Consider the following 26317-nt stretch of genomic DNA (forward strand, 5'->3'; position numbering starts at 1 on the left):
CTCCTGGTGGGAAGAAAAATTGGTACAACTACTTTTCAAAAGTTTGCCACTATCTGATACATTGGACTATGTGTTTATTGTACAAACTAGTGGTTGCACCTCTAGATGAATACTCTAGAGAAACTTTCACACATATTAAAAATATTTTTTCATAGATTTGTAACAAAAAAACAGCAAATATAAGCAGTAAAAGAAATATACTATGGTGTTTTCAGACAACAGAATACTCTTAGAAAGTGAATGAACTCTAGCTACACACTGCAACCTAGATCAGTTGCAAAAACACAATACTGGGTGAAAAACAAATCACAAAACAATACACACATGGTATAATTCCATGACACAATGTTCAAATATATACATTTTAAAACTACATATATGCATGTGTATATAGAGGTATATGTGTATACATACAGTTTTTTAAAAATGTATTTATAAATGAAATGACAAAAAATTTAGGCTAGTGATTGTCTTAGGAAGGGAGGAAGGGGATTCAATCAGGAAGGGGCACATGCTGGGTCCGGGGGTATGCCGGTGGTCTATTTCTTGGCCGATGTAGTAGGTATATGGGTGTTTGTTTTATAATTATTCTTAAAAAAAAGATTATATTTATTTGAGAGAGAGAGAGAGAGCATGCACACAGGTTGCAGGAAGGGGCAGAAAGAGAGGGGAGAAGCAGACTCCCCACTGAGCAGGGGGTGGTTTATAACTATTCTTTTAACTATGTATTTCTTTTCTATATGTATGGTTTATTTCTCAGTATTTATTTATTTCTCAGTATCAAGAAGGGAAAAAAAAGCATTTTACTATTCCAAATGGTTTATTGATCTAGAAAATCAGTGACAGAGATAGAGATACTCCACAAATGGGGATTGTCTGTCAATTCTATGAAAACTCTCCTAAAAGGCCTAACTTTAAAAAAATCAAGCAGATGTATTCAAGGAAATAGATAGGACTATTCTCAAGTTAGAAAAATAGTTATAGGGACTAATAATCTGGAAGACAGACAACAGTAACACAGACACATAAACCACAATGAAACCCAAAGTAAACAAAAGGCTTTCAAATTCTGTCTTCTCCACAGCCTTCATTTCTCAAGAATGCCAGAGAAGATGGGACAATCTTAAGAGGCTAAGTTTCAAAAAGGACAGAAAAAGTAGGAGGTGTTTGTCATTTCCATTAAAAAGAGAAAATGAAGGAAGCATACTCAAGAATAATTAAAGACACACACTGTGCATACTGTAAAATTCAAACCAGGTTTTGACTTTATTCTTAGGAACTTCCTGTCTCTGCAGCCTATGGGACTTGGCCAAGGAGAGAGAGGATTCTCTCATCCTAAATTATACTTAGACGTAAAAACTCTAGAAGAAAAAATAGGATTGTAGAGGGAAACTTAGGAGGACCTAGAGATGACCTGGTTGTATTACAAGAGCGAATACATATGTTTGTAAAAAAATCACTGTGTTGTCCACTTTATGCACTTAACTATATAAATGTTATACCTTAATTAGGAAAAACACGTGACAAATTATTTAAGTTTGTCAAGCTTCTTGGAAGCTCAAGCGTCTATTTTCTTTTTTTTTTTTTTTTTCAATCATTTTCTTTCTTTTTTTTTTTTTTTAATTTATGATAGTCACACGCAGAGAGAGAGGGAGAGGATGAGAGAGAGAGGGAGAAGCAGGCTCCATGCACTGGGAGCCCGACGTGGGATTCAATCCTGGGTCTCCAGGATCGCACCCTGGGCCAAAGGCAGGCGCCAAACCGCTGCGCCACCCAGGGATCCCTGTCAATCATTTTCTTAAAGACGAGAATGACTATTCTCTCATTTAATATGTATTCTAGAAATTTCTTGATTCTTCATCTTTTAAAAATTGTCTCCAATTAAAGAGCTCTAAAAAAAATGAGCTCGAAATTATGCACCTTTACCTCTACTTTGTAGTTTTTTTTGAAAAAAGCTTATCTATAATCAATTTCTTAGTAAGTACAATAATAAGGAAAAGAGGGCAGCCCCCGTGGCTCAGTGGTTTAGTGCCGCCTGCAGCCCAGGGTGTGATCCTAGAGACCCCGGATCGAGTCCCACATCAGGCTCCCTGCATGGAGTCTGGTTCTCCCTCTGCCTGTGTCTCTGCCCCTCTCTCCTCTCTGTGTATTCTCATGAATAAATAAAATCTTTAAAAAATAATAATAATAACAAAAAGATTGAAGAACCCACACCTTTGACAATCTCCTCTACATGGGTTTCCTATCTTTAACTCCGGCCCCCATGTTATCCATATGAGTCTTCTCCACTTGGATGGCCCAATAAGTTCCAAGATGAAACATCTTTATCCTCAAATTTCCTCTCCTTTTTTTTATCCCCTGCCTCTGCAAATGGTACCATCGTTCATTAAATCCCCAAACAGGAAACGTATACAGATATGCCCCACTTTTCAAAAGTTTGTGTTACATCATTTTGCTTTTACAAAAGACCTACATTAATACCTATTTTTGCTAATGAAAAAGAAAACATCTGAATTTTCACTTTTACAAAAAAAAAAAAAAGGCAAAAAGCAAAACACCTCTCCACATTGGTTTTGCAGCCAGCCATTATAGAGGCAGCAAGCATCCTAAGCAGCAAGAGCGTCACCACTCATCTTCTTCCTTAGTACTACACTTAGCATCTCAGCATCCAGTCTCCAGTTTTGAACTCTGTGAGCGTCTGTGCTTTATCTTGAGTCATTTTGTGCATCCGTTAACAGGATGTGTCTTAAAGTATCGAAAAAACCTAAGAGAGGTTATTTTCTGGGTTTGGGAATGCTCCAAGATTTTTCCATATAAAAAAAATGGTCATTGTTTCTTGGTTTTATGCAACATTTGGACTTATGAAAGATTTCATAGGAAAGCTCTGCTTTCAGATAGTGGGGGGAACCTGTCATCACACAAGAATCCAAGGTTCCCTTCTTAACCCCACATCCTATTAATCACCAAGTACTGTGGCTTTTACCTCTTAAATAGCTCTCACATCCAGCACCCTTTCTTTTCTCTTTAACTGCCATAATTAAAAGCCAGCTTCTCTAAATCTCACTACTACAAAAGCCTTCTCTTTGGTCTTTGTGCTTCCAGGTCCCATCTCATTTTATTTTATTTATTATTTTTTTAAGATTTTATTTATTTATTCATGACAGACACAGAGAGAGTGAGAGGCAGAGACACAGGCAGAGGGAGAAGCAGGCTCCATGCAGGGAGCCTGATGTGGGACTTGATCCCAGATCTCCAAGATCACACCCTGGGCTGAAAGCAGCGCTAAACCGCTGGGCCACTAGGGCTGCCCTCCGTCTCATTTTAATATATCCTCATCCTCCAAACCACTTCCATCAAGTGGCCTTTGTAAATTCTTCAGTGGCACTCCATCACCTACTCTGGGGGATAAAAGTTCAGTTCATTTGTCTAAAGTAATCTTTTCATCTGCCTCTGCCTCACCCACTCTGAACCCCTGGTGGAGGCAGAAAACTCCTTAACAGCCCCTCTCCCCCATGCACTTACATATACTGTTCGCATTGCCTAGAAGCTCTGGTCTTCTGCCCACATACAGTTCAAATTCCTACTCATTTCTGTAAGTGTCAATTCAAATGCCTTTTCCCAAAAGACACCATTCCCTGCAGGAGGGTTCACAACTTTTCTCAGTCTCCATCACTTCAGAAGGCAATAAAAATGGTCCAGAAAGATCACTACTCCTTGTTGCCACTTCCTGTTTTTCTCACGTCCCACTTCTGGTCCCTTCACATCCTTTTTTTTCCTACAAATTTCACGAACATTTTTGGACTTAACTTGATGATCTCTGCTACTTCTCCTCCTCGACCTCATCTGCAGGAGTTCCAAGATTTTTTTTTTTAAGCAGGCCCCATGCCCAGCATGGAGCTCACGCGGGGCTTGAACTCACAACCCTGAGATCAAGACCTAAGCTGACATCAAGAGCTAGAAGCTTAACCCACTGAGCCACCCAGGTGCCTGCCTCCATTACCATTCATTCATTCAACAAACATTTACTTAGCACGTATTACGCGCTAGGTGCAGATAGTCACTGCCCTCAAAAAGCTTGCAGCTTAGTGTGAAAGACAAACAAAAACCAGTCAATTACCAGCACCGTATGGTGACAGATGGTAGCTACACTTGTGGTGAGTACAGTAGCATAAAGCCCAGACTTGTGGAAACACCTGAAACTAACACTGTCTGTCAACTATACTCCAATTAAAAAAAATATGATCATACACTGGGAGAAAGCAATGCAAGGACACAGGAAGGGCGCTTGACCCAGTCAGACCAACGCCACGCAGGGTGACTCTCCTTTTTCCTATTTCAGCGAGGCACCGAGTAGGACCCAAGCTGCTCCACACCAAGGTCCTTCCATTCTGAAATACGATTTGCTCAACACCAACTTGTTGTTTTTGTATTTTATTTTATTTTATTTTATTTTATTATTTTATTTTATTTTATTTTATTTTATTTTATTTTATTTTATTTATTTTATTTATTCATGAGACACAAAGAGAGAGGCAGAGACACGGGCAGAGGGAGAAGCAGGCTCCATGCAGGGAGCCCGACATGGGACTCGATCCTGGGACTCCAACGCCCTGGGCCAAAGGCAGGCACTAAACCACTGAGCCACCCAGGGATCCACAAAACAAACTTGTTTTGAAGATACTTCTGTCCTACCAATCTCTTACCTCTTTCTCTTCTGCTCAGGGAATACAGAGCATAGCTGGAGAGAGTTACAAAACTGGTTCCTTTTCAACCATCTGCCAATTAACATCCATTCAATGCTCACAAGCTAGCACCTGGACTGGAAGGCCCTTCTTCATCCTGTCTGTCTGGTGAACTTCTACTAAGCCTTCAAACACCGGTTCAATAGTTACTTTTTCTAGGAGGCATTTTTGACTACTAGCACTTCCTCCTGGGAACCTCCCAAGGTGCTCCTTCCCACTTATCCTGCAAGGCCCAGCAAGCAGCTGTGATCCTTTGTTCATCCATTTCCCCTCTGCTGGTGAGCCTTGGAGAGAAACAATGTAATCCTTGTGCATCCCAGAATCTAACACAACCCTTCTTGTTGGCCATTCATTCCACATACCTTCTGAATGCCTTTTGTGTGCTAAGCACAGGGTTGAGTAACTGAATGAATGTCTGACCTACACCACATTCTTCACTCATTCATTCTATACTTTCCTCCCTCTCCTCTGAGATTATAAGCCCATGCGTGAGGCATCCTCCCTAGCCTGTTCTTTCTGAAGATTATCCTGAAAGCCTATCCCACACAATGCCCCTGGTTTTCTCTTGTCTGGATTATGTAGAGAATCTGCATCTTCACCCATTTTCTCCACTCTACTGTTCTGCCAGGCTCCTCTTGCCACTTATATTCTAAATGCATGACCTATATACCACATCACCTTCTCTGGGGCATTACTGTCTAAGGAAATCTTTCTTCCTTTCCAATAAATCCATCCTCTCAACCGACAAATACTTTATAATCTCTTCTGTGGGGCTGGGTGGCTCAGTCAGTTGAGCGTCTACCTTTGGCTCTGGCCTCGATCTCCGGGTCCTGGGATCAAGAGGCCTCCATCAGCTTCCTGCTCCATGGAGAGCCTGCTTCTCCCTCTTCCTCTGCCCCTTCCCCTGGCTTGTGCTCTTTCTTTCCCAGGAGAGGGAGAAGCAGACTCTCCACTAAGCAGGGAGCCCAATGCAGGGCTTGATCCCAGGACCCTGAGATCATGACCTGAGCTGAAGGCAGATGCTTAACCAACTGAGCCACCCCAGCACCCGATATGATTTTAAAAGTCAAATAATAACACCAGGCTTATAAACAAAAATAGCACTCTCTCTGCTGCCACCATACCCCACCCCCCACCAGGGACCTCTCTTTCCCCATCCACCCAATGTAAGTCACCATATTTGTTTAAATCAATATTCAGTGCTAATAGTGCTGTTACTAAGTAAATAATAGATACAGCTGAATCATACGGAATAGCATAATTAAATTCGCTTTTCGTGTACAATTTTTTTTTCCCCCTGGAACTAACAATTACTACTTTCTCTTCTTATACTTTCTTTCAATTTGCGGGTAGGGGGGTTTAGAATTTATTATGCATATTCACTAATTCATCCTCAAACTCTCCAACAGAGCTGTAAATCTCCGCTTAATAAATTCAAACACTTCAGGTAATCTATCAATTTCATTCCAGTCTTGGAGACATTCCTTAGGGGTTTTCTCCTGTTCCAGTCTAGATTGTTTGCTCTCTAGGCCACTAAAGAGCTGACACTTTGCCAGGCATGTCTTTTCCCCTTCATCTCTGAAATTCCTGGCTTTCTTTCCTACCCTGGAGCATCTGTTCCCCAGATCCTTTGTCTTCTTTTATGGTTTACTCTCTGGTTAAGGTGGCACATATATTCCAGTGATCTCCTGATAAAAGGTATATAGGAAATAAATTTTTTGAGTTCTTGAATGACTAAACTGTCCTTATTTTATCCATATATATAATTGACATACAAAACTGTTTTTTTTACCCAAACACATATTTTCAAATTAGAATTCTTAATAAATTAAAGTTACCTATTAGAAAACCTATTTCCCTCCACAATTTTTTTAAAGTAATTATTGACAGATAAGTATTTTTTTTAAAGATTTTATTTATTCATTCATGATAGGGAGAGAGAGAGAGAGAAGCAGAGGGAGAAGCAGGCTCCATGCCGGGAGCCCGACGCGGGACTCAATCCCGGGGCTCCAGGATCGCGCCCTGGGACAAAGGCAGGCGCTAAACCGCTGAGCCACCCAGGGATACCCCCCTCCACAATTTTGAAGTGATGCTGCATTGATTTCTAGTTCCCAGAGGTGTGATGTAGAAATTTGACAGTATTCTAAATCCTAATGTTTTGGATAGAATCTATTTATTCTCCAGAAACTTCTAGAGTCTTTTATTTCTCCTCAGTGTTCCACAAATGCAAACCACTATGTATGGTAGTTTTTTTATTTATTGAGCTTCTGGGTAGGTTCTTGCAATCTAGAAATGCAGGTTCTTCCAGTTTAAGACATGTTTTCGACTAATTTATTTGATAACTTTATCCCCTCTAGGAATTCCTTATTCAGTATTGAATTTTCGAGGTTGATCCAGGAATTTTCTTCTTTTCTCACCACTTGTATCTATCTCTGAATTTTTCTTCTACTTTCTGGAGATTCTCTCAACTTTACCTTTCAATACTTCTAATTTTTAAAAGAATTTGTTATTGTAACTTAATTTTTGAAAGCTCTTCCTTGTTCTCTGAATATTCCTTTTATTTAGCCCTGTTCTTATTCCATGATTGTAATGCCATCTCTTATCTCTGAAAATATTAGAGAGTGTTTCTGTTTTGTTTATTTGAATTTTCTTCAGCTCCCTATACTACTTGTTTCCCTCAAGTTCCTCTTTCATATTTGCTTTGGTCGCTATCTTCCAGTCACAGGTTTTTTTATCAGATGTCTGGTCATCTTTGGTTATCTACTGATATATAAGACATAGCTAAAAAGAACTTAGGAGGGTTTTCTGTACATGGAAAAGGGAGGGAAGGTTGCTTACCCTGTGGTTGGCTTCTTGGATATGAGAAGGGGATCTGGCCATTTCAGGGACAATGCTCAAGTGTCTGCATCTTTATATTCCTTTTTTCCCTCTTTGGGCTGTTCAGTTACCCAGAGAGGTACACTTTAATCCTCAACCCAACTGGTAGAAGTCTGGCTTCCAGTGTTCTGGGACCGAATATTGTAAGACAGCTGGCTGGCACAGTCTCACATCAGTCAATCATCATTATGACTTAGATTGAACCCTTCTGCTTTAGTTAGGTACCTCTCTCCACCCTCAGCCTTGCCATGTTACAAGAGGGACAGCTACCCATCTGTGGGTATTCAGGGCAGGACACTTGGGGCTTCGCTCCTTGTAAATTCTTCAACCGTGCTGCTGCTGTGTCACTCCAAAAACTTCCTGTCTTCCAAAATTTTGTTGGCATTTCTTGTCTATTTTATCTCCACTTCCATTTGCTCTTTTCTTTTTCCCTGGTAGATTTATGCTGGGTGAAATCATTTATATTTGCTAAAATAATTTCAGTGGAGTTTTAGAAAGGAGTAGGGACTAATAACTAAATAACTAGGCTTAATCTACCATATCCAGGTCTACTCTTAAAACTTGTTTGCCTCTTCTTTTTCCTTTTATCAAAACTGCTCTATGTGGGGTGCCTCGGTGGCTCAGTCTCTTAAGTGTCTGACTCTTGTTTTCAGCTCAGGTCATGATCTCAGGGTCCTGAGACTGAACCCTTTGTTGGGCGTGGAGCCTGCTTAGGATTCTTTCTCCCTCTACTCCTCCCCCAACCTACTCGCTCGTGTAGTCACTCTAAAAAACCAAAAAAAACTGTTCTATTTAATATCACCAATAAATATTGGTTGCCTTCTTCTTTAAAAAAATTATTTGAAAATTTAACAGTTTTATGAGGTATAACTGATGTATATGAAACTACATATATTTAGAGTATACAATTTGATAAATTTTGACGTATGTATATACCCATGAAACTGTCATCACAATAAAAAAAATGACTATTTAAAGAAATGACTATTTTTGCCACTCCTAAAAGTTTCATTATGCACTTTCTTAAATTTAAAAAATGATCAATTTTCCCCTCATGCTCTCCCTCCCTGGGCAACCACTAATATTGTTCCTGTCATTATAGATTTGTTTGCATTTTTGAGAAGATAGATAGATAGATAGATAGATAGATAGATAGATAGATGGAATCACACAGAACATACTCTTTTTGTGGGGGGGGTCTAGTTTATCTATCTATCTATCTATCTATCTATCTATCTATCTATCTATCTATCATCTATCTATTTATCTATGAGAAACACACAGAGAGAGGCAGAGAGATAGGTAGAGAGAGAAGCAGGCTTCCTGCAGGGAGCCCGATGTGGGACTTAATTCCAGAAACCCAGGATCATGCCCTAAGCTGAAGGCAGATGCTCAACCACTGAGTCACCCAGGCATCCCTGGTCTAGCTCCTTTTGATTAGCATAATTACTTTGAAATTCATCCATAGTTTCATGCATCAGTAGTTCATTTCCCTTTTATAGCTGAGTATTATTCCATTGCATAGAATCTACCACAATTTACTTTCCAGTCATCTGTTGATGAGTGGCTGGGCTGTTTTCAGATTTGGGCTACTGCAAAAAGCTGCTACGAATATTCACTTAGAAGTTTTTTTTTTTTTTTAAGATTATTTATTTATTTATTCATAGAGACACAGAGAGAGAATGAGAGGCAGAGACACAGGCAGAGGGAGAAGCAGGCTCCATGCAGAGAGCCTGACGTGGGACTTGATCCAGGGTCTCCAGGATCACGCCCTGAGCTGCAGGCGGCGCTAAACCACTGCGCCACCGGGGCTGCCCTCACTTAGAAGTTTTTGCATGGATGTATACTTTCTTTTTTATTGGGTAAATACTTAGTACTTAGCACTATATATTTAGTTTGCAAGGGATGCCATGACAAAGTACCAGAACTCCTGTGCTTTCAGTAACAGCAATTTACTGTCTCACACAGACCTGAAAGCTAGAAGTGGAAAATGAAGAAAAGCATTGGTTCCTTCAGAGAGCTGTGAGGGAATAATCTGTTCCGGGCCTCTCCCCCTGGCTTGCAGATGGCTGTCTTCATGTTCACATGGCATTCTCCCTGTGTTTGTATCTCTACATCTAAATCTCCCCTATTTTTAAAAAGATTTTTTCCATTTATTTGAAAGACAGAGGGAGAGAGAGAGAGAGAGAAATCACAAGTGGCAGGAAGGGACATAGGGAGAAACAGAATCCCTACTGAGCAGGGGGCAGATGTGGGGCTCAATCCTAGGACCCCAGGATCATGACCTGAGCCAAAGGTGGACACTTAACTGACTGAGTCACCTAGGCACCCCATCTCTCTCTCTCTTTTTAAAGTACGCTCTAGGGATCCCTGGGTGGCGCAGCGGTTTGGCGCCTGCCTTTGGCCCAGTGCGCGATCCTGGAGACCCGGGATCGAATCCCACGTCGGGCTCCCGGTGCATGGAGCCTGCTTCTCCCTCTGCCTGTGTCTCTGCCTCTCTCTCTCTCTCCGTGTGACTATCATGAATAAATAAAAAAAAAAAAAAAAAAAAAGATAAAGTACGCTCTATGCCCAAGGTGGGGCTTCAACTCACAACCTTGTGATCAAGAGTTGCATGCTCTACCAACTAAGCCAGCTAGGTACCCCCTAAGTATCTTTACTGAGATATAATTTATATACCATAAAGTTCACCTGTTTAAAGTATACAGTTCAATGGCTTTTAATATATTTACAGAGTTGTGCAATTATTACCACAATCCAATTTTAGAACATTTCTATCATCCCCAAAATGAAACTTACCGACAGTCACTCCCAATTCTGCCCTCCCTTCACCTTCCTTTCTGGCCCCATATAACCACTAATCTACTTCTGTCTCTCCAGACTTGCCTATTTTGAACATTTCATGTATAAATGACATCATACAGTATGTGCTATTTTGTGTCTGTCTTTCCCTGAGCATAATACTTTCAAGTTTCATCCTAGTTGGAGCATGTATCAGTACTTCATTCTGTTTTATTGCTGAATACTACTATCCCATTATATGGATATACCATTTTGCTTCTCTACACTATCACTAATGGACATTTGGATTATTTCCACTTTTTTGCTATTATGAATATTGCTGTTATAAACACGCATGTACAAGTTTCTGGGTGGACACATGCTTTCATTTCCTTTGGGTACCCAGGAGTGGAATTGCTGGGTCATATGATAACTATGTTTAACTTTTTGAAGGACTACTGAACTGTTTCTCAAAGCAGCAGCACCATTTTCCATTCCCATTAGCAGTGTCTAGAGGTTCTAGTTTCTCCATATCCTCACCCACACTTGTTATTTTCTGTCCCTTTGATAACAGCCAACCCAGCAGGTATGAAGTGGTATGTCACTGTCGTTTTGTTTTGTAGTTCCCTAATGAGTAATGATGTTGAGCATCTTTTCATTGTCTTACTGGCCATTCTTTAGATAACTGTCTTCCAATTCTCTGCTCATTTTTAAAACTGGGTTCTTTTCCTATTATGGAGCTTTGAGAGTTTTTAATAGATTCTATATACAAGTCCTTATTCAGGCAGATGCTTTTTATGTATTTTCTCTAAATCTGTGGCTTATTTTTTGGTCTCCTTAACAGCATCTTTCAAAAAGCAGAAGTTCTTAATTTTGATGTAGTATAATTTATCAATTTTTATTTATTTTTAGGATTTTATTTCCTTTTTAAGATTTACTTATTTGAGAGAAAGAGAGAGCACACCAACATGAAAGTTTGGGGAAGGGCAGAGGGAGAGAGAGAGAAACTTCAGCAGACTCCATGCCAAGTGCAGAGCCCAATACAGGGCTTAATCCCATGATCTTTTTTTTTTTTTTTAAGATTTTATTTATTTATTCATGAGAGAGACACACACACACAGAGGCAGAGACACAGGCAGAGGGAGAAGCAGGCTCCATGCAGGGAGCCTGATGTGGGACTCGATCCTGGGACTCCAGGATCATGACCTGGGCTAAAGGCAGCACTAAATCGCTGAGCTACCCAGGCTGCCCTCAATCTCATGATCTTGAGAGCATGACTTGAGACAAAATTAAGAGTCAGATGGTCAACTGACTGTGTCACCCAGGCCCCCCCTGCCAAATTTTACTTTTAAGTAATCTCTACACCCAATGTGGGGCTTGAACCTACAACCTGAGATCAAGAATCACATACTCTATGACTGAGCCAGACAGGCACCCCAGACAATTTACCAATTTTTAAAATTTAATGGTTGTGCTTTTGCTATGGTACCTAAGAAATTTTTGCCTAACCACAGATTTTCTCTCATATTTTCTACTGAAGCATTATAGTTCTAGATTTTACATTTAGATCTAATACTCATTTTGAGTTAATTTTTTTATACGCTGGGCACCTGGGTGGCTCAGTGGTTGAGCATCTGCCTTCAGCTCAGGTCATGGTCCCAGGGTCCTGGGATCAAGTCCCACATCAGGCTCCCTATTGGAAGCCTGCTTCTGTCTCTGCCTATGTCTCTACTTCTCTGTGTCTCTCATGAATAGATAAATAAAATCTTTAAAAATTTTGTTTTAATATATGCTATAAGATTTATTTATTCATTTTTTGCATATGGATATCCAGTTGCTCTAACACCATTTGTTGAAAAAATATCCTTTCTCCACTGATTTGCTTCCACAAAATTGTCTTTGTCAAAGCTCATTTGTCCATATATGTATGGGTCTATGTCAGAACCTCTTCTCTGTTCCATTGGTCTAATCTGTTTGTCTTGTTCTCCAATACCACAGGGTCTTGATTATCATAGCTTTATAAAAAAAATTTTTTAATAAAAATTCTTAAATCAGGTAGTATTTGCACTTCAACTCTGTTCTACTCAAAAGCTGTTTTGATTATTGTTGTAAGTTGAATAGTGTCCCACCCCCCACAAAAAAAGATACGTTGGAGTCCTAACCTCTAATTCTTCAGAATGGGACCTTATTTAAAGATGGGGTCTTGGGCAGCCCAAGTGGCTCAGCGGCTTAGCGCTGCCTTCAGCCCAGGGCATGATCCTGGAGACCCAGGATCAAGTCCCACGTCAGGTTCCCTGCATGGAGGCTGCTTCTCCCTGTGCCTGTGTCTCTACCTCTATCTCTCTCTCTCTCTCTCTTTCTCTGTGTGTGTGTGTCTCTCATGAATAAATAAATAAAATCTTAAAAAAAAAAACCCATGGGGTCTTCATAGAGGTAATCATGAAGTTATTAGAGAGGGCTCTAATTCAATATGACTGGTGACCTTTCATAAAAAGGGGGAAATCTGTACACAAAGACAGACATGATTGCAGGAAGAATGTCATGCTGCAACAAGCCAAGAAACTAGAAGCCAGAAGCTAGGAGAGAGGCCTGGAAAAGACCTTCCCCTAGTCCCTTCACATGGAACAAGGCCCTGCCAACACTTGATCTTGGACTTCTGGTTCTCAATATGGTGAAACAATATATTTCTGTTGTTTAAGCCATTCAGTTTGTGGTACTTTGTTAGAGCAGCCCTAACAAACTAATACAGCTGTTCTACGTCCTGTGAATTTCCATATGGATTTATAAGTCAGCTTTTTCACTTCCACAAAAAAAAGTCTGCTAAAATTTTGATAGCAATTGAATTGACTCTATAGATCAATTTGGGGAGAAGCAACATCTAAACAATATTCAATCTTCTGACCTATAAACAGCTATATCTCTCCATATATTTAGGTTGACTTTCTCTCAGCAATGTTTTGAGGTTTTCAGCATATGTACAATGCTAAGGAGAAGGGAGGACAGCAGACATCCTGTTGTTCTTCATCTTAGAAGTAAATCATTCAGTCTTTCACCATTAACTGTAGGGACTTCATAAAAGCTCTTTATCAAGTCAAATACTTCCTTTCTATTCCTAGTTCGCTGACAGTTTCTACCAGGAACAGATGTGGCATTTGTCAAATGCTTTTTCTTTTTTTTTTTCTTTTTTTTTAAATTTATTTATGATAGTCACACACAGAGAGAGAGAGAGAGAGAGAGAGAGAGAGAGAGGCAGAGACATAGGCAGAGGGAGAAGCAGGCTTCATGCACCGGGAGCCCGACGTGGGATTCAATCCTGGGTCTCCAGGATCACGCCCTTGGCCTAAGGCAGGCACTAAACCGCTGCGCCACCCAGGGATCCCTCAAATGATTTTTCTGAATCTATTGAGTTGATCATACTTTTTAAAAAAATTGTTAATGTGATTAATTAAACATTGATGGATTTCAACCAACCGTGCATTCCTGGGAAAAATTCCCACCTGGTCATGTATTATATCATATGCTCAAATTTTGTTTAGAATTGTTGGATCTACTTCATGAGTGATCCAATTCTGTAATATTCTTTTCCTGCAATGTCTTTGGTTTTGATATCAAAGCAATGCTGACCTCACAGAAGGAGCTCAGAAGCATCCCCTTCACTTTAAGTGAGATTATACTAATTTACATATAATATAGGAACCTTACAATAGTACCCTTCCATCTTCCCCCTCTTGGCCTTTAGGCTGCTGTTAGTGTACATCATACAGATATAAGCCCACAATACATTTGTGTAACTTTTGTTCAAACAATCAATTCTCTTTTAAATAAATTTAAGTAACAGAAAAGTCTTCTGTGTCTACCCCTGTCCTTTCCATTTCCTGAGCTCTTCATTTCTTTGCATAGATTCGTATTTCCATCTGGCATCCCCTTCCTTCTCCCTTCCACATTTCCTATAGTAAGGAAGGGTATGCTGCTGATGAATTATTTCAGTTTTTGTGTGTCTGAAACAGACTTTATTTAGCCCTCATTCTTGAAAGAAATTTCACTGATTACAATATTCAAGGTTAAGCTTTTCTTGCAGTACTTTAAAGACCACTGTCTTCTTGTTTGCATTGTTTCCAAAGACAAATTCTTATCTTTGTTCCTCTGTTAACAGTGTCTTTTGTTTTCTGGTTTTAAGAATTTCTCTATCACTGGTTTTGAGTAATTTGATTATGATATGCTTTGGTGTGGTTTTCTTCATGTTTCAATAACATCTAACTTCTTTGGTCTGTGGGTTTACAGTTTTTATCAAATTTGAGGCCATTATTTCTCCCTTCCCTCTTCTTCAGAAACTACAAATACATGTATATCAGGTTCCCTGAAGTTGTCTATAGCACACTGATCATCTTTCCATATTTTGCTCTTTACACTCTTTTTCTGTGTTTTATGCTGGATATTTTCTATTGAGTAACTTTAAATTCTCTAATTTTTTATTCTGATATCTAATCTGCCACTAATCTTATACAGTATATTTTTCATCTCAGATATAGTTTTCAACTCTAGATATTTGAGTCTTCTTTAAAAATATCTTTCATTTTTCTATGTAATATTTTGAATATCTTTTAAAAGATTTTATTTATTTACTCAGGAGAGATACAGAGAAAGGCAGAGATATAGGCAGAGGGAGAAGCAGGCTCCCCAATGGGGAGCCTGATGTGGGACCTGATCCCAGAACCCTGGGATCACGACCTGAGCCAAAGGCAGAAGCCCAACCATGGAGCCACCCAGGTGCCCCAACATTCTGAATATCTGAAATATAAAATAAGTATTTTAGAGGCACCTGGGTGGCTCAGTAGGTTAAGTGTCTGCCTTTGGCTCAGGTCATAATGCCAGGATCCTGGGATCAAGCCCCATGTTGGGCTCTCTGCTCAGCAGGGGCCTGCTTCTCCCTCTCTTTCTGCCTGCTGTTCCATCTATTTGTGCTCTCTCTCTCTGTCAAATAAATAAATAAAATCTTTTTAAAAATAAGTATTTTAATATTCTTGTCTGCTAATTTTAATCCGTGTCAGTTGTAGATTGACTTCAATTAATTGATTTTTCCCCCTTCACATGGTCTATATTTTCCTGTTTCTACATGTCTGATAATCTTTGCTTAGATATCAGATATTGTGAACTTTACTGGATTCTTGTATTTTTGAGCTTTGTTCTGGGACACAGATTACTTTGAAATAGTCTATTCCTTTTGTGTCTTGCATTTAGGATGTGCATGGCTGGACCAAAGTAGTGTTTAGTCCAGGGCTAGTCATTCCCTACCAATGAGGTGATGCCTCTGTTAGTACCACTACTGAGGGCTCTACCAAATGCTCCATGAATTATGAGGTTTTCCAGGGTGTGGAAAGAGGCAATATTATGGGCACTGTTTCTTTTAATCCTCTTGGATGGGTCTCCCCATCCTGTCCCAACCATGAATAGTCATATATGCATGTGCTCAAAAGTAATCTGCTGAATACTCAGGGTGAATCCTCCATAGATCTCTAGAGTTCTCTCTGTAACTCTTCCGTCTCCAGTATTCTGGCCAGATCTCTAGGTTCCTTAGTCTCCCCAGACCCTCAGCAAGGCTGCTTCAACTGAGATGGTCCATTGGGCTTTGCCTGGGCTCCTCTTCCCTGCTCTGCAGCCTGGAAACTATCTCAAGCCAGTATGCTGGGGTAGTCCAGAGGACTCACCTTATTTGTTTTCCATTTCTCAGAGATCACTGCTGTTCATTACCTAATGTCCAATGTTTTTTAAACCATTGTTTCAGATGTATAGATATATCATATTTTTTGTCTATTTTTAAGTGGTTAAAGGTAAATTCTGTCCCTGATATTCCATCTTGCCCAGTATGAGAAGTCCCAATAACTTTTAAAAATTGTGTTATTTTAGGAGTACCTGGCTGGCTCAGTATGCAACTCTTGATCTTAGGCTCATAAATTCAAGCCCCATGGTGAGTATAGAGATTACTTAAAAATAAAATCTTAAAAAATATTGTAGTATTTTAAAACCATTTTTAAGTGTAGAGTTCAGCAGTATTAAGTATGCTCACATTGTTGTGCAACCATCACCACCATACATCTCCAGAATTTTTTCCATCTTCACAAACTCAAGCCCTACACTTTCTACTCCACTCTCCCTTCAGTCCCTGGCAACCACCACACTGCTCTCTGTTTCTATGAATATAACCACTCCAGGCACCTCATATAAATAAGAATCATATAGTATTTGTCCTTTTGTGACTGGCTTATTTCACTAAGCATAATGTCAAAGTTCATGCATGTTGTAGCAGGTGTCAGAATTTTCTTCTTTTTTAAGGTTGAATCATATTCCATTGTTGGGATACACCACTTTCTGTTTATCCATTCATCTGTCAATGAACATTGGATTGGTTCTATTTCTTGACCACTGTGACTAAGGCAGCTATGAACACAGGTATGCAGATATCTGATAGAGTCCCTGTTTTCAATTATTTCTTTTTCTGTTTTAATTAAGTTTTTAATTTAACTCCAGTATGGTTAACATGCAGTTATACTAGTTTTAGGTGTACCATACTGTGATTCAACAATTCTATAATTACTCAGTGTTCAACCTTCTTTTAATTTTTTTAAAGGTTTTTATTTATTTATTCATGAGAGACACAGAGAGAGAGGCAGAGACATAGGCAGAGGGAGAAGCATGCTTCCTGTGGGGAACCCGATGCAGGACTCAATCCCAAGACCCCGGGATCACAACCTGAGCCGAAGGCAGATGCTCAACCACTGAGCCACCCAGGTGCTCCCCTGCTTTCAACTCTTAATGATTTTTTATTATGGAATATCCTTTCTACTCACCGTCCCTATTTCTCCTCATCCTCTAAGTAACAGTTGGCATAGTAGCCATTTTTCAAAAAGCCATCATTTTGAAAATCTCCTCTGCCTTATGCTAAACACACTCTCCATTTCTTTTCTTCTCTTTCCCCTAGTCTTAGAACCTTGGAATTATGTCTTTGACTTATAAAGCTTTTCTCTCACACTGTTACATGAAAGCTTCCTTCACATCATTTAGGCATTAGTTCAAGTGCATTTCTTTAGAACAGAACTTTCTGACCACCCCAGCTAAAAGAGCTCCACACTCAGTCACTCTAGCATAACACATATCACTACCTGAAAAGAACACCTATTTACGTGTTTTGTTGTCTATCTCCCCTTACCAAGAATGCAAACTTCTTGATGCAGAGAGACTGAATGCCTTATTCATTATAAACCTGGCACAAAAAGTTGTTTGATAATTATTTCCTGACTCTCTAATTTGCTAATCTCTGCTTTTCTTCCTTCTACTCTCCAAACATCTATTCCCCCAGGTCTGTCCTTGAACTCATCTCTTCACATTCAGCCACCAAAATTTCACGTAACCTCACAGTTTCAACTATTCAGTGTGAGTGATTTCCAATTCTGTATTTCCAACCCTGAATTATCCTGTCTCCAGCCCTGTATTTTCACCTGGGAGAGACACTGTCATGAGGATAATATCTCAAACTCTGACACAGAACTCATCATACCCACTCCCTCAAAGTTGTTTCTTCTCTCATGTTTCCTATATCTGACAACAGCCTCCCCTTTCTCCCAGTCACTCAGCGGAAAATCTTGATGTCATCCTTGATTTCTCCTTTTCCTCCACATCAAATTAATTGTTAAATCCTATCCATTTTATAAATGCTATACCTTTCTAACCATCCCCTCCATTCCAGGTACTATAGGTGGTTTTAAAAGAAACCATACAGGAGTGCCTGGCTGGCTCAATCAGTGGAGTATGCGACTCTTGATAGGGTTGTGAGTTTAGGCCCCAAATTTGGTGTAGACATTACTTAAAAATATCCTTTTATAAAAGCATACATATTTCCTGAAATATAAAGTTAAGGACAGCTAATATAGATGATGACAGAGAAAATATTAAAAATGGAAAAATGGTCTTAGCAGACAATAAAGAAGGGTAGAAGCTCCTAAAATTGGGTCTTTTTTTAAATCAAAGTATAATTCATAGAAAAATACATAAACCTTAACTGTAGCACTCAGTGGATTTTAGATATGATTGCACCCATGTAACTACCCCACAAATTAAGATAGCATGTTTCCATCACCCAAAAAACTCCCATATGCCCTTTCCCATGGATATTGTCACACATGCCCCAGGTAATGATTCTATCACCATAGGTGAGTTTTAGAAGTTCATAAACTTCACATAATTAGATTGTGGCAGAATGTACATGTTTGTTTGCCTTTTTTCATTCAACATACTGTTTCTGAGATTCATCAGTGTTTTTATGTAAATCAAAAGTTTAAAAAAAAGTTTAATTTTTAGGGGTGCCTGGGTGGCTCAGTTGGCTAGACATCCAACTCTTGATCTCAGCTCCAGTCTTGATCTCAGAGTCATGAGTTTGAGCCCCATACGGGGCTCCACACTGTGCATGGAGCCTACTCTTAAAAAAAAAAGTCTAATTTTTAAACTTAGTTATTACTATTTTATAGAACAAATATACTATAATTTGTTTATTCATTTACCTGTCAATGGATAGTTAAACTATATCTGGTTTGGGGCTGTTACAAATAAAGCTACCATGAATGTTCTCACATAAGTCTTTTTTATGAACATATGCAGTTAATGTATATACTTATATATATTCCTAAAGATATAAGACCTTTATTAGATAAATGTATTGCAAGTGTTTTATCCCAGTCTGTAGTTTTTCCACATTCTTAATGCTGTGAGCATATTAGCAGATGTTTAAGTTTTTTAAATGAAATTCAACTGAGTAACTGTTCTTTTTTATGGTTCATGCTTTTTGCAATCTACCTAAAGTCATAGAGACATCTCTCTCTCTCTCCTTTTTTTTTTCTTCATAGATACATCTCCTATGCTGTCCTCCAAAAGCTTTATAATTTTAGCCCTCACATTTAGGTCTATGATCCATCTCAAATTAGGTTTTATGTATGGTGTGTGGCAGAGCAATCATGGTTCATGTATTTCCATGTGGTTATCTGGTTGCTCCAGCACCATTTATTGAAAGATCTTGCTTTCTCTCTAAGAATTATTAGTCTTTTGAAAACCCCTTTTTAAAATTCTAGGTTTAAAAGATCAATTGCACAACTACAGGATGGGCAAGGCAAGTATAATAGCAGCGTACTGGATAATGTGGTTGACTTTGAGAAACAGAAGCACTTCCCCCCTTAGCAACAGAACCTATAAATTTTAGCTAACACATATTCTAACATCATTTGAAGTCTATTGTGTCCACGTCATTAAATTCTGGTCAAAGAAATATAAAAGCACAGTTGAATGTGCAACTTTCATAAAGTCTTTCAAGGGAAGTGGTAAGTTCTCTCTTTTTTGCTAGATGGAATACAAATGTGACAGTTGGGGCTAGAAAGAAAATAGAATTTTCTATTTTTATGAATTAGAGAAATTTTTTAAGATATAGAAAAAAGTACAGAGAATAAAATAACAAACGCACCCATGTAATGACCACTCAGATTTAACCTATTTGCTTTATCATATTTGCTTCAGATTTCTCTCTTTTTTAAAGAAATAAAAATACAGATATAGTGAAGAAGTGAGGTCTGTCCCCTGTGTAGCTAGCCCTTTCCAAACTCAATCTTTTTCCTCCCTCCTCAGATGCAACCCTACTCTGAAGTGTGTGTATGTCTTACCTTTCAGAGACAACTTTAAGAATTCACTGGTTCTGCCTCCTCTGAGTGCCCCTTAGTTCAGCTGTGGTCTGCGCATTACTGGTTTAGGGATCACCTGGGGCACTTGTGAAAAACAGAGATCACAGGTTCCCAACTCCTGAAATCCTATTTCAGTAAGTCCAGAGTGGGACCTGGTCACCTTTATTATTACTTTATTATTATTTTTTCACTTACATTTTAAAAAGCATGCCAGGTACAAATCAAAACCACAATGAGATAGTATTTCATATGTAGTATGTATGAAAATACATACTACAATAAAAAATACATACTATAAAAAATTGGTAAGGATATGGACAAATTAGAACCTTCATGCACTTCTAGTGGGAAGATAAAATGGTGCAGCCATTTAGAAAACAGTTTGGCAGTTCTTCAAAAAATAAAACACAAAGTTAGCATATGACCCACAATTCTACTTCTGGCTATTCACCCAAGAGAAATGAAGGCATGCACAAAACTATGTAAGGAAGGTTTGCAGCATTGTTCATATGCAAAGAGCACCCACTCTCCTTGTATGCATTCTTCTATACCAGGTGACCTTTCTAAGAAGTTTCTTTGATATAAGTAAACAGAATTGATTACTCTGCATATAACTTCTTAAGGATGGAGGACTGAACTTAGTTAGCATGAACTTTGGAGTCAGACTCGGAATCCAATCCAATTGATGCTGTTTGCCAGCTATGAAAATAAATGGAAAAATACCTATCCTGCATGGTTTCTTTCCCAGTCTGCTCTTAAAATACCAAAAGCCATAAAATCTTGTTACCATTTGCAAGATCAGAGTCAGTCTCAGAGATATCCTAAACTTAAAGAGGCAAAAGATTTGGAGCACCTGGGTGGCTTGGTCAGTTACGCATCTGACTCTTGATTTTGGTTCAGGTCATGATCTCAGGGGTGTGAGATCAAGCCCCATGTTGGGTTCTGCGATGGGCTTGGTGCCTACTTAAGATTCTCTCTCTCCTCCTTCCTTTAACCCTTTTCCCCTTCTTCCCTGCTTGCTCACGGTCTTTCTAAAAAAAATAATTTAAAAAAATTGAAAAGCAAAAGACTAGTCTAAATCATCTCATTTAACTCTTTGATGTAAAGCAATCAATAGATCACTTTATTCTTTGTAGACAAAGACTACATTTATTCATTTATTACCTCTGATAACAACAAAGAGAACACTATAAAATGTTTACTTCCTGATTAAGTGTTTTTTATTTATGGTAATTAAGAAAGACACATCAGCACTTAAATCCATAGCTATAATTCTTAAACTCTAAAGCTTGTTTGTTTTGTTTTATTATAAAATGCTTAACTATACAAAGAAGTACAGAGAATAAGATCACAAGCACTCAACTGCTCGGTTTTATGTTAATTTTTACTATGCCTGCCAGATTTCACTTAAAAAATAAACATTCCAAGCCTATAGCTGCAGAATCTCTACAACTAGTAAGCCAACACCAACTCGTTTAGAATATCAACCTAAATTATACTAAATGTAAAGTGAGAAATAGCTGTGGAGTAGTAATTAAAAATTCTGATCTATCCTTGGTAAGAAACACAGTAAAAGATTGTATCAGTATTGATTGGAGACTGTCCCAGGAGTGTTGGCTATTGCCTCTTGCTTCACATGTCCTTTCATGAGATCTACTTCCTTGTCTGTGGTCCCTGCCACCTGACTCAAAGAACTCAAGACCTAATGGAAATCAGGCCACAAGCTGGGTTGGGCCAATAAGATTCTCTTTCTTTAGAGAATTCACAGATATTCTAGTCTATCCTCTACATCAACACTAGTTGTTAGGAGAGCAAATCATAAAGTAAAATGCACATTTCACCTCCACACTTTAGAAATCTGTTGCCTGTTCTTGAAACTCCTTAGCCTAAGATAGTCTTAGATAATGGTCTCTGTCATTCCCTTCTCTTTGGCTGGCACCTAACACTCTAATCACTATTAAGGATGACTTCAAATTTTCTCCTAATCCTCCCACTGAGAAGTGGAATCTGTTTCTCCTCCCCTTGAATCTGGGGTAGCCCTGGGACTGGCTTTAATTCACCAGAAGGTGGGGAAAGGAAAGCTGTGTGACTTCTAAGGCTGCCACTTCTGCATGTTTACAGTACTCCTTGGATCCGGGTGACCATGCTGTTAAAAACCCAAGCCATGTACAGAGGTCATACGGAAGAGATCCTTGATGCTCAAGTCAACAACCTCAAACTAAAACTGCCAGCTGCCAGCCATGTAAGTGAGCCATTTTGGATGTTTCTGGCTAGGTGGCCCTCCAGATGACTGCAGACCCTGCCAATACCACTTTGGAGCAGAATTGCCCTATAGAGCTCAGTGAATCCCAGATTATGAGACATAATAAAAAGTTGGAGTGATTTTATATACATATATGTACATATTTCCCTATTATTAATATCTTATCTCAGTACCTTTGTCACAATTAATGAACCAATAGTTACACATTATTATTAACTAAAATCCACTTGATTCAGATGTTCTTAGTTCTTACCTAACAGTCTTACTCTATTCTAAGACCTCATCCAGGATATTCTATTACATTTAGTCATGACGTCACCTTAGCTTCCTTTTGGCTAGGAAAGTTTCTCAGACATATCTTGCTTTCCCTGGACAGTTTCGAGGATAGTCTTGGTCAGGTATTTTGTAGGACATCCTTCTATCAGAATCTGTCTGATGTTTTTTCTCATGATTAGAGCGGGACAATGGGTTTTGGAGAAGAAGATCACTAAGGTGCCATGTCAGCCCATCACAACAAGGGTATGACTTATCCTGTCGATGTAGATTTTGACCACCTAGCTCTTTGTCAAGTTTCCTCACTGTGTGAAGCCACACTTATGGAATAAGGAGTTATGTTCCATATCCTTGAGGGTGAAGTATCTACATAAATTATTTGGAATTCTTCTGTCCAAGAGATTGTGAAAGTGGTTTTAAACCACTAATTTTTGGCATGGTTTAATGCATAGCAAGATATCTGAAATATATCTTGGGTAACTGTGTTAGTACTATTCAACTCAAACATTTCCACCATCTCCTGTTAGACTTCACCAGTTATACACGTGACATATGGTTCATTTTGCTTATAATGCCCTTCCTACCTCCACCCACCCATTCACCAACCACCAAATAAAAATGAACAAAAACTCCTTATTTTTCTAACCAAACTCAATTGTTAATTACCTCCTCTTTTCTGAAGCTTCCTTCCAGAAGGAATTCTTTGCTTTGGTCTAGCTCCTAATTCCACACAGTTAATGCCACTATCACTGCCCTTATGGTTTGGTTACCTCCCTCAACTAGACTATAAATTCCCAACAGGCAGAGACTGCCTTATGTAACTCTGCACACCATACCTGGGACCACCAGCACATACTAGGTTCCCTCTAAATGTTTGTGAATTAAATAATTAACTGAATGACTACAAAGGTGTATTATTTTTTATAATATCTCAATTTAAAAGCGTAAAAGACACAGCATAAGTAAATAGCTGTAGTCCAGGATGTGTCAGTAAATCCACACTAGAACTGGAGCCTCCGTAGTAATGCACAGTTCTACTGTGTAATAGCTAGACCAGGCACTAAGAAAACCAATCACTGCATTCAATGAGTCAAAGCTGCATATAAAAGACAAAATAGTATCTGTTTTCAGATCAGTGAGACAACATAGGCACATAAATACTACATAAATCGGATCACTCGAGTCTCTTTCTAAAGGAATCAGGCCAACAAAGTCCATACCCTCGCCTTTGGATTTCCTGATATGTCATCAAAGACTTTTTACAGAACATAATTTTAATATTTAACTTTTAAAGTGTGGAACAATGAAACAGATTCATGGGTAACTGTGTTAGTGCTATTCAATTTTTTCTCTTACGTACACAGCAGGGAAATTAAATAAGCCCTGAAGTGGTCTTTGGGAAAAATATAAGGAATAGTCACTTTGTCTCCAAAGGATTCAAGGGCTTCTGAAGTTTTACATTAATACTAACTCTGTCAACTTGTCTTCCTTCAGTATTTACAATAGCGGCTTTCAGTAAAACTGCAGAACTCTCTGAGAGAAAGTGATTAGGTCATACAAAATTGCATTCTAGTGACCAGGGGAAAAAAGCCCTCCCACAGAGAATACCAGTAGCACGGGCAACAGCCAAAAGACTCCCCTTGGGAAAGTCCAGGGCAGCAGACTGGGCCTTGTCCAGGACATAGCCTGAGATACCCTTGGAGTCCTTCCTTGGAGTGCCCAGGAAGGACTAGGAACACCTCTGAAAGGAGACAGACATGACGGTGATACTGAGGTCCCATATGACCAAGCAGAGAAAGAGCTGAGGAAAGTCAGGACATGGAGCCAGATACAGAGATACACATAAACGCATAGATAATAATTGATATACAGGGTTTGACAATGGTTAATATTCATTCAAGCCTTAGCTTGAAAACCCAAATCTAACAATTACTGTTTAAAAATTTATATAAAAAATGTGTAGAAATTATTGATAATTTCCTGTGCAGCAGGAATAAGACAGACTTTTACTTTTTACCTTATATACTTCTGACTCATTTTAATTTCTTAAAATAAGAATGTATAATTTACACAATAAAACATTAAAAGATAAAGTGCTATCATTACATAAATGAAACAAAGTTCTCTTTGAGTTCAGTAAAATTTGTTTTAAGTTGGTCATGGAGCATAACAAAAAATGGTTATCAAGAAGAAAAAATCTTCTCACCTTTAGGTTAGGTTTTAATTTAAATCAAGCTAATTTCTAAATTTACCTAAAACAAAACACCCACTCTACTCATCCAGTGCCTGTTTTAAATTTCTACCCAAACTGTTTGCATCTTTAGTAATTCACTGACCTTGGAACTGCTTTCTTCCAACACTTCTCCCTCATTGGTTTGCATGGGAACAGACTCTGTGCAAAACTCTGCAGAAACACACAAATACTGCCTAGAAGAGGTAAGGAGAGGGAAAAAAAGGAAGTTAGTGCAAAAATCAGTTTTTCAAAGATTAGACTGAAACCCTATCACTAAGGCAATGACCCTGTGTGTGTGTGTGTGTGTGTGTGTGTGTGTTTACATGCATCTTTGTTAAGAAAAAGAGGAGAGAGGTTAAGAGAGGATTTTCCCCACCTTAGGGGAGGAAGACATTGGAATATTAAACAGTTCTAGATTTCTTTCCTCTTTTATCTTGATTTTTAGCAGAGGTGACAGTGAAAATCTTCAGTAATTCATACAATACAGTGACCTATTGGAAAGGATGCCCACCTATGTAAAGCAGGGGGCCAGTTGTTAGGCTGTAGCAGGTCATACTGCCTGCATATTACAATAGGCTACTGACACTGGCTAGGTTCCCTGGGTTTATCATTTATATTTAATATTTGTGATATATTTTATAACTGAAATTGGGGTACATGCTAATGGTTGATCCCACTTCTTTAAGAGGTTTTGCTTAATAAACTAAATATCAGATAATTTTTTACATAAGAATAGGCTATCCCAGGACAAGACAAAAAAAGTGGTAATTTTTCCTCTAAGAATAAAGTGAGTCAAGTTAGTTAAAATTTCATGAATTAAAATGTATCAACAGGAAGCTACTGAAAGTATATGTAACTTTCAAATTTTCATCCAATATATAATTGCTGAAGGATAATTACTCAAACTGACACAAAACAAATCTCCATCCTATTACAGGTAACCAATATTTTAAAACATTTCTAACACTTTAAAGGGTTCATACCTACAAAATTATAAAAGCTAAAAAGATGCTTGCTCCCAGTATGTGTGTGTGCAGGGACTCTCTATAAATGCAACAGCCTGGGGGTCTGGTACCGGAATTTGTTTCCTCATCTGCTGGGTGGGAAAGGAGTATCAAAATATCTACTGTGCTCACCTAATGAGTTTTTTTGGGAACCAATGTGTATTTATGTGACATGAAATATAAAATTAGTACAATGGAAGCTCTGTTAATCAAGCCCCATTCACTCGCTCCAGATGAACTGACACTGCCCATTCCTAGTGTGAAACAGATGCTCACAGCAAGTGAAACAGGTTTTCTCTAGTTGGTTTTACCCCTCATCTGTTTATGACAGTTGTGCAAAAATAAACTTGCTCTTTCTATGAAAATTACATGGAGAGCACTAGAAAAACTCAGTATGCTACCTAGAAGGATGTCGTATGCAAATCACT

At 38.7% G+C, this 26317-nt stretch overlaps 1 protein-coding gene across 12 annotated transcripts in view; it reads right to left on the reverse strand.

Moving 5' to 3' along the window:
* The window catches only part of TNRC6B (trinucleotide repeat containing adaptor 6B), a 243984-nt gene that overhangs the window by 146169 nt on the left and 71498 nt on the right, over positions 1 to 26317 (reverse strand). For all 12 annotated transcript variants that reach the window (XM_072843849.1, XM_072843852.1, XM_072843848.1 and 9 more), the window contains one exon: positions 24989 to 25079. In XM_072843849.1, coding sequence (XP_072699950.1) covers positions 24989 to 25079 — 91 coding nt within the window. The remainder of the gene's footprint in view (positions 1 to 24988; positions 25080 to 26317) is intronic.

Source organism: Canis lupus, chromosome 11 (genome assembly GCF_048164855.1).
Source record: "Canis lupus baileyi chromosome 11, mCanLup2.hap1, whole genome shotgun sequence".
Lineage (NCBI taxonomy): Eukaryota > Metazoa > Chordata > Mammalia > Carnivora > Canidae > Canis > Canis lupus.